The sequence below is a fragment of the Lipophrys pholis genome (genome assembly GCF_963383615.2).
Source record: "Lipophrys pholis genome assembly, chromosome: 1".
Lineage (NCBI taxonomy): Eukaryota > Metazoa > Chordata > Actinopteri > Blenniiformes > Blenniidae > Lipophrys > Lipophrys pholis.
This window is the reverse complement of record NC_137635.1, coordinates 46,926,743-46,940,511: the sequence shown is the minus strand read 5'-3', so window position 1 is coordinate 46,940,511 and position 13,769 is coordinate 46,926,743. Positions and strand designations below refer to the sequence as shown.

Sequence of the window (13,769 nt, the reverse complement as noted above, 5' to 3'; positions counted from 1 at the left end):
AGAGTTTGTGTTGTGTCTTGCGGGTTCCCATCGATACAGTATGTTCCAGTACAGAAGGCGGTATTTGTTTATTTTTTATTATGCTGTGATAAGAGTTGAGAATCAGGTGAACCGTGCATGTGAACATTTATCAGACAAGTACCGGGAGTGCAGGAAAATAAGACCCTGCAGGTATCGGCCAACAATGAAGGGGTATGTTGTTGTCCCTCAGGCAGCCGCCGCACAAGAAGCAGGGGGAGTGAAAGAAACCCGCCACACACACCACAGGGGACACTGATGAGTCTATAAGCTTGGGGACAAAGGGGGACACAGGTAGGAGGCTGCCGGGTTTCAGACTGCAGTAAACATACACAGCAGTGTTAACTAGCCTACATTATAGTGCTGTTTAACTTTTACACTGGAAATGCTTTCATACTGATTGCAGTGATTAATGGAAGAAAGAAGAAATGGAGATAAATGGAATATGATGCCTCGGTGAGGCAACCACCATGGTATTTGAACCTACAACTTTCTCATGGTTTCAATAACGAGAGGTGTGAGGGTATTCCTCTGGGTGCCAGTCTCCTCCCAACAATCTAAAAAAACATGCATGTGAGGTTAATCAATGACCCAATATTGCCACCAGATGGGCGTGGTTATCTGTCTCTCTACCTGCCCGGGATTTATTCTGTCCTCACCCATAGTTACCCTGAATAGGATGGAGTCGTATTAAAGATGGATGAACAGAATTTGACTATACAAGCTCAATTTGAAGCAAGTGATCGATTCGGGTTATAAGACGGGAGCATTTCTAACCATCGTTTAGTAATAGTATGTCGCTGTATAAACCAGGAGACCAGCTGCTGGAGGTTTGGAACGGGACTGTTGTCCATTATCTTGTTCAATAAAGGATCGTTGCGAGGCCGAAGCCTAACTTTCAGGAGTGGGGATTGTTTTCTGGTCATTCATTGGTGAAAGACTGCAGGCAGGTTCAGTTTGGCACCAGGCCTCTTTTACTGGCAACCTATGCTGTTGTGATTGATTGTGTTTGGCATTGTCCTGCTGAAACTTGATGTCAGTCACAAAATGTCTGTCTCATGGGAGCAAATGTTTGAGATTAAAGGCTTGACAGTGACTTTCTAGCTTTGACACTAATCCAACCCCAAATCGTATGATTTAAAGTAAGCTTTATCTCACTGTTTAGTTTGCGTTCATTTATGTCCACTTCCATCCCCGATCCAGGTTTAACCTAGACGACTGCACAAGTGAACTATCCAGACTATTTTAAAATGTGTTCCTGTGCCCATGCAGTGGTTTCCAAATCAGAGTCGTGCCTTTCCTCGTGGCAGTCGTCTCTGAGGTCCTGAAGATCAAAAGCATTCAATAAATAGTGTTCGACAGTTCAAGATATTTCTCCACATGAGATTTTTCTAATCTTTTAATGACATTATGTACCTGTGGCAGAGGGGTCTGGTTGAGCTGCCAGTGGGAGGGATCCTGGGAATGGCTCTGCTAACAGCGGCAGACAGGAAGTGTAATTGGCACAGCCGGTTGAGGTTAGATGAGAGCTCTCGCTACATCAGCAATCTTAGGTCGGGACCAGAAACTGACACAAACAGCACACAGAGGAGCAGTCCGGCAGAGGAGGACTCTGGCTTTTTCACCTACTGAATGAAGAGGGAGTGCTCCCCGGGACCTGGGCACAAAGACAACTCTGCAAAGGATGGAGTGTGCATCTGTGGAAAAGTTTCCACAGCAAACAAGCGGCAAAGCTGTCAGTCTGTGCCGAGGGAGCACCCAGGAGGAGGACAGTCCTGCTACAGTGGCACGGATGATGAAATCTCAGAGTTCTCCACAGTTTTACACTGCCAGGAACAGTATGCCTCTGCAGTCTTTCATGGAGTGGTGATCCTGCCCCTCATCTTTAGCCCTTCTGGGATGCTCTTTTCATGCCCAATAAATATGCTTAACCATTGCCAATCAACCTCAATATCTATTAGAATTACGTAACTTTTAAGGGTTTGTTGCAGCTGCTTTGGAATAATTTGCTGGTATTTTGAAGTTTGTCTTTGTGCAGGTGTTTTGAAATATTGTTTTACATCATTGTAGAGAGATTCTTTTGTGCATTTCATAGAACATTCCAGCTTTAAGATGAACTTGTCAGATATGCATCATACCGAGCTAAAGAGACAACATAATGGAAACGTAATGTTGGTACGTAATGCGGAAAATCCGACCTACACTTTACACATGTGAATTGCATTTATTGGTATTTGTTTGAGGCCCCATTTACTCCACAACACTTCAAGTGAAAACCCCCCATTTTAGTTTCAGAAAAGGTTTTGAAAGCTATGTCAGTTTACATGGAAATGGCAGAATGCTGAAAACGATGTAGTTTTCATGTTGGGCCACCAGTGGGTGCTGTTATTGTTTTGTAATGAAACCACACGCACATGTACGCAGAGATTAATACACATTAAACATCAACAATGGCGAGTACACAGACATTTGGAAAAATGACCAGGTTGGATTGTTATCATGGTGACTCTCAACTATAAAACTACCAATCCCAGGAGAATACGCACTGGGAGTCATGATGCTGTGGAGGCAAATGTTATTGTCCATCCACATCTTTTCAAAAAGTTTCAAAAATCTTGGAAGCCGTTCTCAAAAAGTTACGTTTTCAGTAGCTCCTGGTATGTTTTTCGAGTGTCTCTTGTTTCATTCATCATTTTTGTCCTGATGTGTTTCACCTGTGCCTGAGTGTGTGATTGTCTTCACCTTGGTGATAGCAGTTTAAGCTGGGCCTCAGTTCTGTGTCTTGTTACCAGTTTGTCTGTGTTTCTCGTGCCAGTCATTCCAGCGTACTGTTTCAAGTTCCATTTTTCTGACCTGCCTTCCGTCTGACTACGACACCGCCAAGCCCTCCAGTGTTTATTGGGTTCTGAACCTTGCCTACACTATTATGTCTCTGCCTACAGTGACCTCTAACTCCCTTTTCCCCTGCTCTATAACAAAGAGAGTGACTGTCTTCTTACCTGTGGTGTCGTACTTTTTAAGCGGCCCCTGAACTTTACAGATGGTTTAGCTCTGCACTTCACAATGAGACGACTCGTTTTCACTACTGGGTCATAACTCTCCTTTAAAATATCCCATTCCATAAAGCTGGTTGTTTGGCCTGGCTCAGGCCACCATGGAGTTTTTTTTGAATGTGCTTCTCTGCTCTTCTTTACTCGATGCATTCAACTGAGCTCCTCCCGTGAGAAGGCTATGTTATTGGCTTAAAAAATTGAGAACCTGAAGTATAAATTCCCATCCTACCTCCGTTGTCCTTGACTGTGAAGTTTGTGTGAATTTGATAGTCAACTGGCACATGAAAGGAGAACTTCCCATTGGCAAAGTTGTCCTGATCATCTGCTTGGATGGTTTGAATCACCTAAAAAAAAAAAGGATAAACAACATGTAAGGGAAAAAAAAGCGACAACAGAAAAGCCACGTAAAAACACAAAAATGTAGCTAAGAGGAAGCCCAAGGCTACTCCGATTGGAATCAATGTCGACATTGGTAAAAAGCACTTTACAAGCAAAAAGCACTCATCTTGAGTGCGTTGGCATTTTCCAGCATGAACATTCTAACGGTGTAGCTGAGCAAGATAAAAATGTTTGATCTTGACCCACTGATAGTTCAGCATGAGCTTGAACATTCGTCTCAATATGCACGATGACTTCACTTCATCGATGAGAGCGTGGACTGGTCACTCCATGAGTCCAACAATCAAAATGCATGCAGGCCCACGTCACACTTCTAGTACAACTGTACTTCCAGAAAAGCTGTGTTTTTGTGTACATTTTCTCTAAAGAAGTACAAATGATTAAAGCCAGTGGTTCCACATTTGGGCCTGTGTTCAGCTTTAAGGTCATAGTTCTGGCTTGAGATTTGACACGATCTGAGGATGTCAAAATCAGATTTTCACACGTGAAAGAAACCATGTTAAAACAGTTTCTCCACCAATGTATCGCATCCCCGTAATATTTTAAGGAAAACAGGTTGGAAACCATTGATCAGTAATCTAACCAAAGATCGTGAAAATGAGCCTTACATCTCAAAATGCTAGAAAACATAGTAAAAGTTCATCTAATCTACAATTTTAATCAAAACTGTGATTATTTTAGATTAAGTACATACAAACATCAAGGCTTTCAAGCATTTTTGTTTTACTCCTGTTTGTCGAGTGTTGATTGTAGGCTTTAGCAAAAAAATAAAGATTACAGTAGGGGTGTCAAACATAAGGCCCGTGGGCCAAAACCGGCCCTCGAGAGTCTCCAGTCTGGCTGCCAAACTACCAAAAATTTCAAAGAAAACATAGCACAATTTTTATTATTTTTTTACCAATTTCTTAAGCGTAGTGGACAAAATACAATACTGAATCCTGAGCTGTGATATCGGTAGCTGCTGTACGTGGTCACTTTTTATTGGAATGTTGTCCCGGTTTATATACATCAAGATGCGACCGGATTAATTTCAGTGTCCCATAATGCTTTGCACTGGGAAATTTGCAGTTTGTGACATGCACATAGAATCCCACATCCGACTTTACCCAGAAGTTTACCCCTCAGTATCAGAACTGGAATTATTTTCAGTGATTATGCTTGTGGTGCTTCTTTTTTATTTTTTTTATTTTTTTTTTAAACGGCAACATCAAACGGCAAAGCTAGGAAACTAGCCATGTAGCCATTTTCAGTACGAACTGTTTGGTTTATGCAAGAATAGAAACATTTTCATCACGTATACATTGTGCCACAACAAAGAAAAACTATTTTTCTATTAGTATTTTTTTAACCAGTCCGGCCCACTCAAGAAGGAATTTGGTTGTTTGTGGGCCCCTGAACTAAAATGTATTTGACACCCCTGGATAACAGTATATCTCAAAATATTCGGATATTTTACAAAATCAGACTTCAGTCCTGTTTTATTGGATTCCTCTTTACATGATCCCGCTTTTAACTTGTATTTGTGGATTGCGTGGTCGTTTTTGAAAATGTGAGTACTTTTGCCACTTCTGGTTGCCTCCTATCAACACATGGCTCATTCGAGGCGGAGAACTTCTCCCATGTTGTCAGTTTTAAAACAGCCTGTGCCTCAATAACAGCAACAAACTATGAAACAATTCACCTGCTGGATCATTTGTCATCCAAAAATCTGTGTTATGCTCATTTTACAACTGCAGGATACAGCGTGAATGATGACAAGTAAATTACAAGTGTTCCTTTGGCGTATCCGGAAACCCTCCGGCCTGCATCTGCCACTGTTCTCTGCATGCTCCACACAGCCCATAAGAAAAACAGCAAATATGCCATGCATCCCCAAACCTAAACAGTCTGTCTCATCGTTCTGCAATCAGTTATGCAAATGTCAAGAAGAACTGAGTCCCGGAATGTAGCGGAAAATCTGTCATGCTGGATGGATGCGTCGTGCATGGAAATTGTCTGTGCTGTCAATTTTCAGCCATGCCAGGGAAATGGACCGGACGAGGGAGAGGGAGAGCTGTGTTTGACATTGACAGTATTAGCATGTGTTTTTCTGAGTCCTCAAGCCAACGGTTACACTCTCAACAGCACAAGCAGACACACGCTTGGGAGATATCGAGTGACACAACAAAAGCAAAAGTTGTGCTTGTGATTCTTTTCTTGTGAGGGGACATGTGCAGGGCTTCGGTAACTGTGATGCAGATCTTTGTGTTTTTCCGGAATGAAACAAGCGATTTATCATTGGCCCTGCTGGGGAGCAGAGAGGCGGCGAGGCAGGTCCGTGTTTGAGCTCGGCGTCGATCGTCTCTGCTGCTATCTGGCCTCGCAGCGGAAGCTCCGCACTCTGAATAATTTATGGGTTCAAGAAGCTGCAAAGTCTGCAGCTCAGCTGATAAATCCCCCACTGATGTGTCAGACACACAACAAAAAGCCTACAGATCACCGCCGGAGTACAAGTGGGCCTGTATGTGCGAGCCAGGAAGTCCGAGGGAGGAAGGGGGCTAATGTGTCTTCAAGCATGCTCATGTGTGTTTGCATGTTTACCGTGTTTGAGACGGGAACATGAGGATGCACTCACAGATTCCACATGTACATGCTCTTTATTTCAGCTTGCATGACTTTTCATGAAAGAGAACATTGCAGGTTTGTAGGTCATGCAAACTTCAGATCCATGTTCTTTGTACTCTCTGTAGCTTTATCAACAACTATCAACGATGTTTACAATGTTTCCTACGCTGACTGTTATTATCCTACTAAGTTTTTCCTCGGTGAGCCGTAATGTTTAGATTATCACAGTTCACAAGTTTATTACCAAATAAGTTTTAAAGGCAAAATAGCTTTTTGCTAATAACAATAAATAAGACCCATAATAGATTTTACCAGGGTATAGGTCAGGAGTGTAAAACACGAGGCCCGTGGTCCAAAACCGGCACACAAGAGGCTCCAATCCAGCCCACCAAACTACTAAGCAAATTGTCAACATTTCGAAGAAAACATTGAATTTTTTAACTCTTCTATAGTAAATGTACGAAATATAGTATTATATATATATAAAAAAAATTTGCATTTATTTTTATTTTGAATATTTAATTCACATTTTATTTATTTCTATATTTACATTTTATTTTTTTGGGAAAAAAAATAATAAAAAATTCCCATTCTATAATTTGCTAATATTGTTACAGAGATTATTCAGCTATTTTTAATGGCATGGTCTACATCAAAGAAACAATATTTTAGTAATAATCCGGGCCAAAATATGCATTGATATACAATAAATGTAGTTTTTTTGTGTTTCTTTAATTAGGCTGGGTGAACATGAAGCCCCAGCCAGACACAAACTTTGTTCCCACGATATTTTCGTTGCCGTCCGAGTCTTAGCTGCGGCCTACCTGTCCATATTTGGTGCCCTCGCACACCACGATGGCACTGTTGCTCCCAGAGATAGACGGGACGTTGTCGTTGACATCCAGGACCTGGACGGTAACCGGAACGTGAGCCACCATACGTGGATTATCTAGAAATGAGCACAAAGCGACGAGTTTCATAACTTTTTTCATTTGAGGAATAAAAAAAAAAAAAAAAAAAAAAAAGGACAAGATTTCCCTTTTAAGTAGTCAGCTAGATCAGAGTACATCTCAAATATCCTGTATTTATTATTCAATTCAAATTCACTTTCCAGGATAAGCCAATCAGTTAAAAAAAATTTGTAATACACAAGTTATGACTTTCAGAATTTGTCTTCGTTGTGGAAAATACATTGATAAATCAACAGTTTGATTCCAAGCAAGAGGTCTTACCAAGTAAGTAAGAAGTCAAAGTGTTGCTGTGTCAGCATCGTTTAAAGTGTTCAATCACATCATGAGCTCTTTACTTCAGAACATTTAAAACCCTATGACCGTAATGACTCTGTGCTTCGTGCTGAAAGGATCAGGCCCTGTTTACGTGATAATGAAAACGAGTGAATACAAAGATATTTCGATGAGTTTTTATTTCCAGTCGCATGTGAACACCCTGGGAGTGTTAATGTCACGCGATGCGTCATCAGCGTCATATGTGTGCGGCCTGTGTTTACAGTTACCGTTGTAAAAACAGTGCCATCATGTCCCTATACCTTGATTAACATGATTCCCAGTCAATATTTTATTGTATTTGACTTTTTTTTGTACTCTAACACCACATTTAGGAAGAGCTCCAGTTCTCCATCGGTCCAGCCAGATGATCATTGTGGCATTATCGCTGAAGGAAGAGGAAGTAATTGGTGCCATTTGTTTTTTGTGTTTTTTCAGGATTCTAATTGCCGAGCATGGCTTTAAGCTTGTTGTTACACTGCTGCCTTTGGGATGATCATAGTAGCTCTTAACAAGGTTTTTGTGCAGGGTTGTATAAAAAAAAAATCTTTTTTAAAAATGATCTGGTGTGAACAATGTTATTTTTGAAAATGTAGAGGGGAAAATGTCAGTTTTTGTAAATACCCAGCTGAGTGTAAACATTGCCTCATTTGGTCGAATGGAGATGACCTGAAAGCAGCAGATATGCCTTGAAGATCACACTATAAATAAAGCTACTGTACATCTGAAAGGCCCAGCTACTGGTACCTCATCGTCTCTGCGACAATGAGAACGACACCATGTCAACAAAACACAATTCCATGAATGGCTTCTGACTCGATGAACATTTCCCTCGAGTGAAATCCATCACTAAGATATGATGGGAATCACATGAAGTTCTTTCAGCGTATTCACTTCACTAACTGAATGGCGGAGTCATGGCACTCACATGTGCATTAACAACATGTCAGAAGGGCTCTGTTTTCCCCCGTCTACACGGAGCGTTTTCAAAAAGTTTTCAGTCAAAGCTGTCATGCAAACGGTCACTCAAAACGCAACAAATGTTTTCCGTTTTCTCACGTACGAGGGGCCTACACCAGGTCCTATGACCCTGGAAGACATTTTGGACCTCATCCAAGTGGCTTCATCAGTTCATGCTGTTCAATTACCTACTTTAGTTTGATAGTGGGAAGCTCAGGTCTTTAAACTCTTTGGGTTTGTTAACTAATGTTTCATATGCTAATGGCCTGAGTTTCTATGCTGATGGGCCTTGGACCTATGGGTGTAGCTGGTTGATAGTGGGTTTTTTTTACCTTCAGTAAGAGTATTGGAGTTATGTGAGGTGGCATGGGGTTCAAACAAGGTCACATCACCCTGGATTAGAGAACTTGTAGAATGATGGGAATAGAGGTTAGAGAAGCGGATCTGGGATCGGATGTTCACAGGTTTAAATCCCACAACGGGCAGGTCACCACCGTGGGCAAGCAAGCGCCTTACCCTCCACTGGCTGCCCAGAGGGCTGTAACGTGACCGCTCACCGATGTGTCAATGTGGGAAAAAGGAATTTCCCTAAGGAGATTAATAACCTATGATTAGATTAGTAAATAAGGGATGGATTATGGAGTAAACCTCCTCTGTTGTTTAGGAAAGGATTCATATCAATGGTTTTCCATACCTCTCTCTCAAACTATCCATCTTTTATGTGTAAAATGCGTCAGATTGCATTTGGGTAGTTCCCTCCAACATGGCAAATCCCATGACTAATCAAGCAGAGGCTTATATATGAGAGTGAACACTGTGCAATGGCATTAGATAAAACCATAATAATGCAAGACTGACGACTATCATCAAGGGGTCCAATGCATCAAATAGGTCGTGACGTACGACACGTGCTCAAAGAACTTGCTTCATATTTTCGTCTTGTTCTTATCTCGATCATCTCGTCCCTCCCCTTCAATTTTTCCTCTCCTTCATCCTCACTGCAACCTCCTGCTCTGCCGTGCTCCTTTCAGCTCATCCCATTAGAGAAGGCTTACAGAGTGTACCTGGGGAACGACCCTTCACTGCAAGAGAGGCACATTTTGATGGGACCAGAGGTCGGCGCCGAGGTTGAAGGTCAGACACCACATCTGAAAAACATCCCTCCTGTCTAACTGCTTCATTCACCAGAGAGCCGAACTTTTGTTATCCTCTCTCGGCTGCAAATAGAATGAAGAAGACCTTTGCTCCAGACGTTCCTTAAACAAACCACTGTGAACACTGATACGCAACTCTGAGCTGACCCCGAGGTCCAGTATCTAATATATTTGGTTGGAAAGCTTGCACACCACTGCATTTTGCGCTCAGTTGTATTTCACAGTGTCCCAACTTATTGAAAGAAGAGTCAAAAGAGCCTTTGATCGGGTGTTATTGATTTTCCTATGTTTTTTTCCCCTCAAGCTTCAACCAACAGAAGAAGAAGAAAAGTGTAATATTTGAGTAGTTAAAACCTCAAATAACTTATTGACGAACAAAGGATCTATATAGCGATATTATGTTGCACTGCAACTATATTGTGACTTACATACAATCGGGCCAAATCATGGAGTTAAGTTAACTTTGGAAGTTTGTTGTCACTTTGAGTGAAGCTGACCAAAAACCAGACAAAATATAAAAAGGTGGATTATCTTCTGAGTTGTTTACATCACCCATTGTGTGTCCTCAGCAATGAAACTGTGGACAGAAAAGATTTGAATAGATGGATAGGAAATATCACTTTACTCACAAATTCAATGCCTCAGGGATGAATTATTGAAATATTTGGTTCTGCAATGCATTGTGTGTAACTGTGGTTCTCATTCTGCCCCCAAGCCTCCGTCTCACTGGGCTGTGACGACGAGAAACGACTTGGAAAATCAGGAAAATAAGCAACATTTTTTAAATTTGAGTCATAAGAAACTGAAGTTTGCATGCATGTTGCATAATACTTGCTTGACATACACCAGATAGTTGATTTGAAAGAAAAATCTTGAACACATAGATGATTTTTCTTTGCATTTTTTTTAATTTAGCTGTCATTCAGCTCATAAAGGAAGGGCAGAAGCTGTAGAGAGAGGATCCCAGCTTCGATGAAACCAGACCAACTTGTAACACTCTCTAATTTTTAAAAACTAGGACACCACTTCCACAATGTTTCAAGTGAAAACTCACCGTTTTTGCGTCTCCGTTTCGGAAAAAATCTTGCAAGATTTTGAAAACGTTTACAAAGAAACAGCAAATACAATGAAAACAATGCAGTTTTCATGTTGGGCCACGAGTGGGTGCTGTTGTTTGTTTTTGTAATAAAACCACACACACATGCATGCAGATAACAAAACGCTATAAACATAAACAACTGGAGTACACGGACATTTGTATGGACAGACAATGAAGTTTAATTCCTATTCCGGTGATTCACAACTATAAAACTATCAAGTCCCAGAAGAATATGGACTGGGAGTCATGACACTCTGGAGGCAAACGTTGTTGTTATTGTCCATCTGCTTGTGCATGTGCAGAAGAACTTTTTAGTCCATGGTGCATATGCGCAGGAGCAGCATTTCTGTTGTGTATACAGAGACGGAGCCTGAGAGTTTTCAAAACATTGTGTTTTACCCCGTTTACATGGAGTTAAGAGTATTTTTGAAAGTTTTAATTTGGGAGCCCAAAGATTCTGTGACTCGGAGCACTGTTGTTGTGTAAACCCCAAACACCCAAAATGCAAATAAAGTTTTGCCTTTACACTTGAAAATGTTGTGACGTAAACAGGGCTTAAATGACCAAGGTTGAAGACGTGTTTCAGACATCTGTGACAACCACAATACGATTTTTTTGATCATAATAACGTTGACATTGTTGCAGCACAAGAGAGAAGTCAATCAATACTTGGTTGGTCACTTACGGCTGAATAAAAAGGACATTTTGATGAAGAAAAACACCACGAAATGTTCAAACCAGTGGCGGACCTGGCTGGTTTTCATTCAGGTGCATCACGGAAGTCCGCCCTCGGACATATTTAACGAGCTGCGGGGCTCAAACAGTAGCGACGTTACAAGCTAAACATGATTAAAATGTGACTGATCGTCATCGGCGAGCTGGAACACGCATGTGCAGCACGCGACAGTGCCAAAGTTTCGGCAGTGCAGCACTGACATACTTTGTTGCGGATGGTTGGCACAGCCGAAGCAAATTTCTTCGGGCCAGAGGGAGTTGGCCAAAGAAAATGAAGTCCTTTTGTCCGGCAAGACCCTGGAGAGCCGAACTTTCTTCTTCTTCTTTTGGAGTATGAATCTGCCTTTAGTTTCTCTCTGTTTCACTCTCCGGATCGTAATTGCATCAAACGCATAAATGCCTCAAACGTTTGACTCCGCCCACATTCCTAAACGTTGACTCTACCCCGCAGTCGCTTTGTCTTCCCCGCACAGACAGGGGGCGGCGTCACAAGATCGTATCGGAGCCGGTGCACGGTGCGCCCCTGTTGAGTTTGTGCCCTGGGCAGCTGCCCACTTCGCCCAGAGCCAAATCCGCCACGGGTTCAAACCAAGACTTTACTACGAAAAGACGTGGATTCTTTTGGAAATACAGCAAAGTGTTTCTTATTGATATACCAACTACGAAGCTAACTGACAGAAATAGTTATGAATAAAACCCAAAAGCATAACTAAAATGACTTATTTTCTCTAATACAATGGGAAAACAACTGGGACGACTGCACTTACATGTTTGCCTTAGAGGCATCATCAATATCACCTCTACCCCTGTAACATGAAGAGTCTGTGCAGGAGCGCTGCCAGCAAGGAAAACTGGGTATTAATGTCCTTCCTCTTCTCATTCCCTAACATAAATATGAAAGCAAGATATAAGCGCTGATAACTCTTGAACCAAGAGAGATTCAATCTGACAATATAATGACACAAATATGTAATTCTTAGAATTTAGCTAAAGAGAGTTTGTTGACCTGAAGAAGAAAGTCTTCGATGTTTTCTCTGTTCCAAGTTGTGCATTAGAAATATTTGAGAAAAAAAAAAAAAAACCTGCCTATCAAGACATCCCTAATTAGCAGAAGCAAAGTGAACATCTGATACAGACACGCCCCTTCAGCTACTGTCAGTCAAACACAGATACTTATTTCCAGCAGTTGTCAATCACATAAAAACTTTCACCCCTGCTGCGGCTAGCCGTCAATCAAAAAGTGATATTATTCGTGCTCGTCGTGAGGGGGGGAAATGTGTCTATGAACTGGATGCTCAATGTGGACAAGTTTGGGAAGACTTTTGTTTGAGTAATTAAAAAATGAAATGTGAGGATGCAGTGTCCACACAGTGTCCAGCAGCTGGATCTGACCAAGGAGGTATTGTGTCCCATCAGATGTGTAGAAGACAGAAGAAATGCCTTTATTCGTCACATGTACCCAGCAATAAAGCGGAATTTGGTGATTTCTTTCCGGGAATCTATACCTTGTGTCATGACAACGAGGCCCGACAGCCAGTAGCAAAAATGCTGACTGAGGCACCGTTTGTGGTGAAAACACAAAACTTTCATTGCATTTTGAGTGTCTGTTTGCACAACAGCGGCGCTCTGAGCTCCGAAACATATTTTTGATTCTGAGACTTGGGAATAATAATTGCATGCAATATCCTCCCGTGCTGGGTGATTAATCATATATAGAGTTAAATTACAATGTAAAAAGCTGTGACCACCCCTTCTGCTGCACTATGGAATGCATGACTGCACAAAAACTAAATTGAATCAGTGTTCATCCAATCTGGATATCACAATATCGAGACTTACTGGAAACTCACACTTGGATTGCTGCTACTTTAGTTCGGATCTATATGCTACTGTAGACTGCAGCCAGCACCAAACATAAGAATCTGCTTCCACACTGTATACCACGCATCCACTTCAAATTCAGTAAATCCTCTCGCTCGACTCTCAGACTCCCCCAGACTGGATCAGTCACAACCCCAGAGAATCTCAGACAGATCTTGTTGTAGTTGGTATTGAGTGACAGGCTTCACTGCAGCACCCAATAGCAAGCAACTTCATGACAACTCAACCTCAGTACCTGCGATGATAGACTTCACAAGAATAGAACTTATATGCAATCCACATCCAATTACCAATGTATCCCCCAGTGCATTACTGTAATAACGAGAAACAGCATGCATGATGCCAAGAATCATTGGCGGGAACTGATTCAACACATCACCAGAGACCTCTCCGCCTGTTTTGTTTTCTATACGTGGATACATTTTAACATATGTTTTATCATAGACACCGGTCCTGATGGTGATCCACCATAGAATCAGTTCATCCATCAATCTTCTGTACCTGTTTAACCTAAATTAGGATGTGTAGTTTATTTCCATCAACACAAGATAAAAGAAGGTTTGCACACTGAATGCCAAATTTG

General features: G+C 41.6%; 1 protein-coding gene across 1 annotated transcript in view; it reads right to left on the bottom strand.

Moving 5' to 3' along the window:
• Positions 1–13,769, bottom strand: part of LOC308113844 (cadherin-18-like) — a gene marked incomplete at its 5' end in the record, with an annotated part of 124,098 nt that overhangs the window by 14,897 nt on the left and 95,432 nt on the right. The window contains 2 exons of the mRNA XM_080470361.1: positions 3,301–3,415; positions 6,899–7,023. Of these exons, the coding sequence (XP_080326487.1) occupies positions 3,301–3,415; positions 6,899–7,023 (240 nt within the window). The remainder of the gene's footprint in view (positions 1–3,300; positions 3,416–6,898; positions 7,024–13,769) is intronic.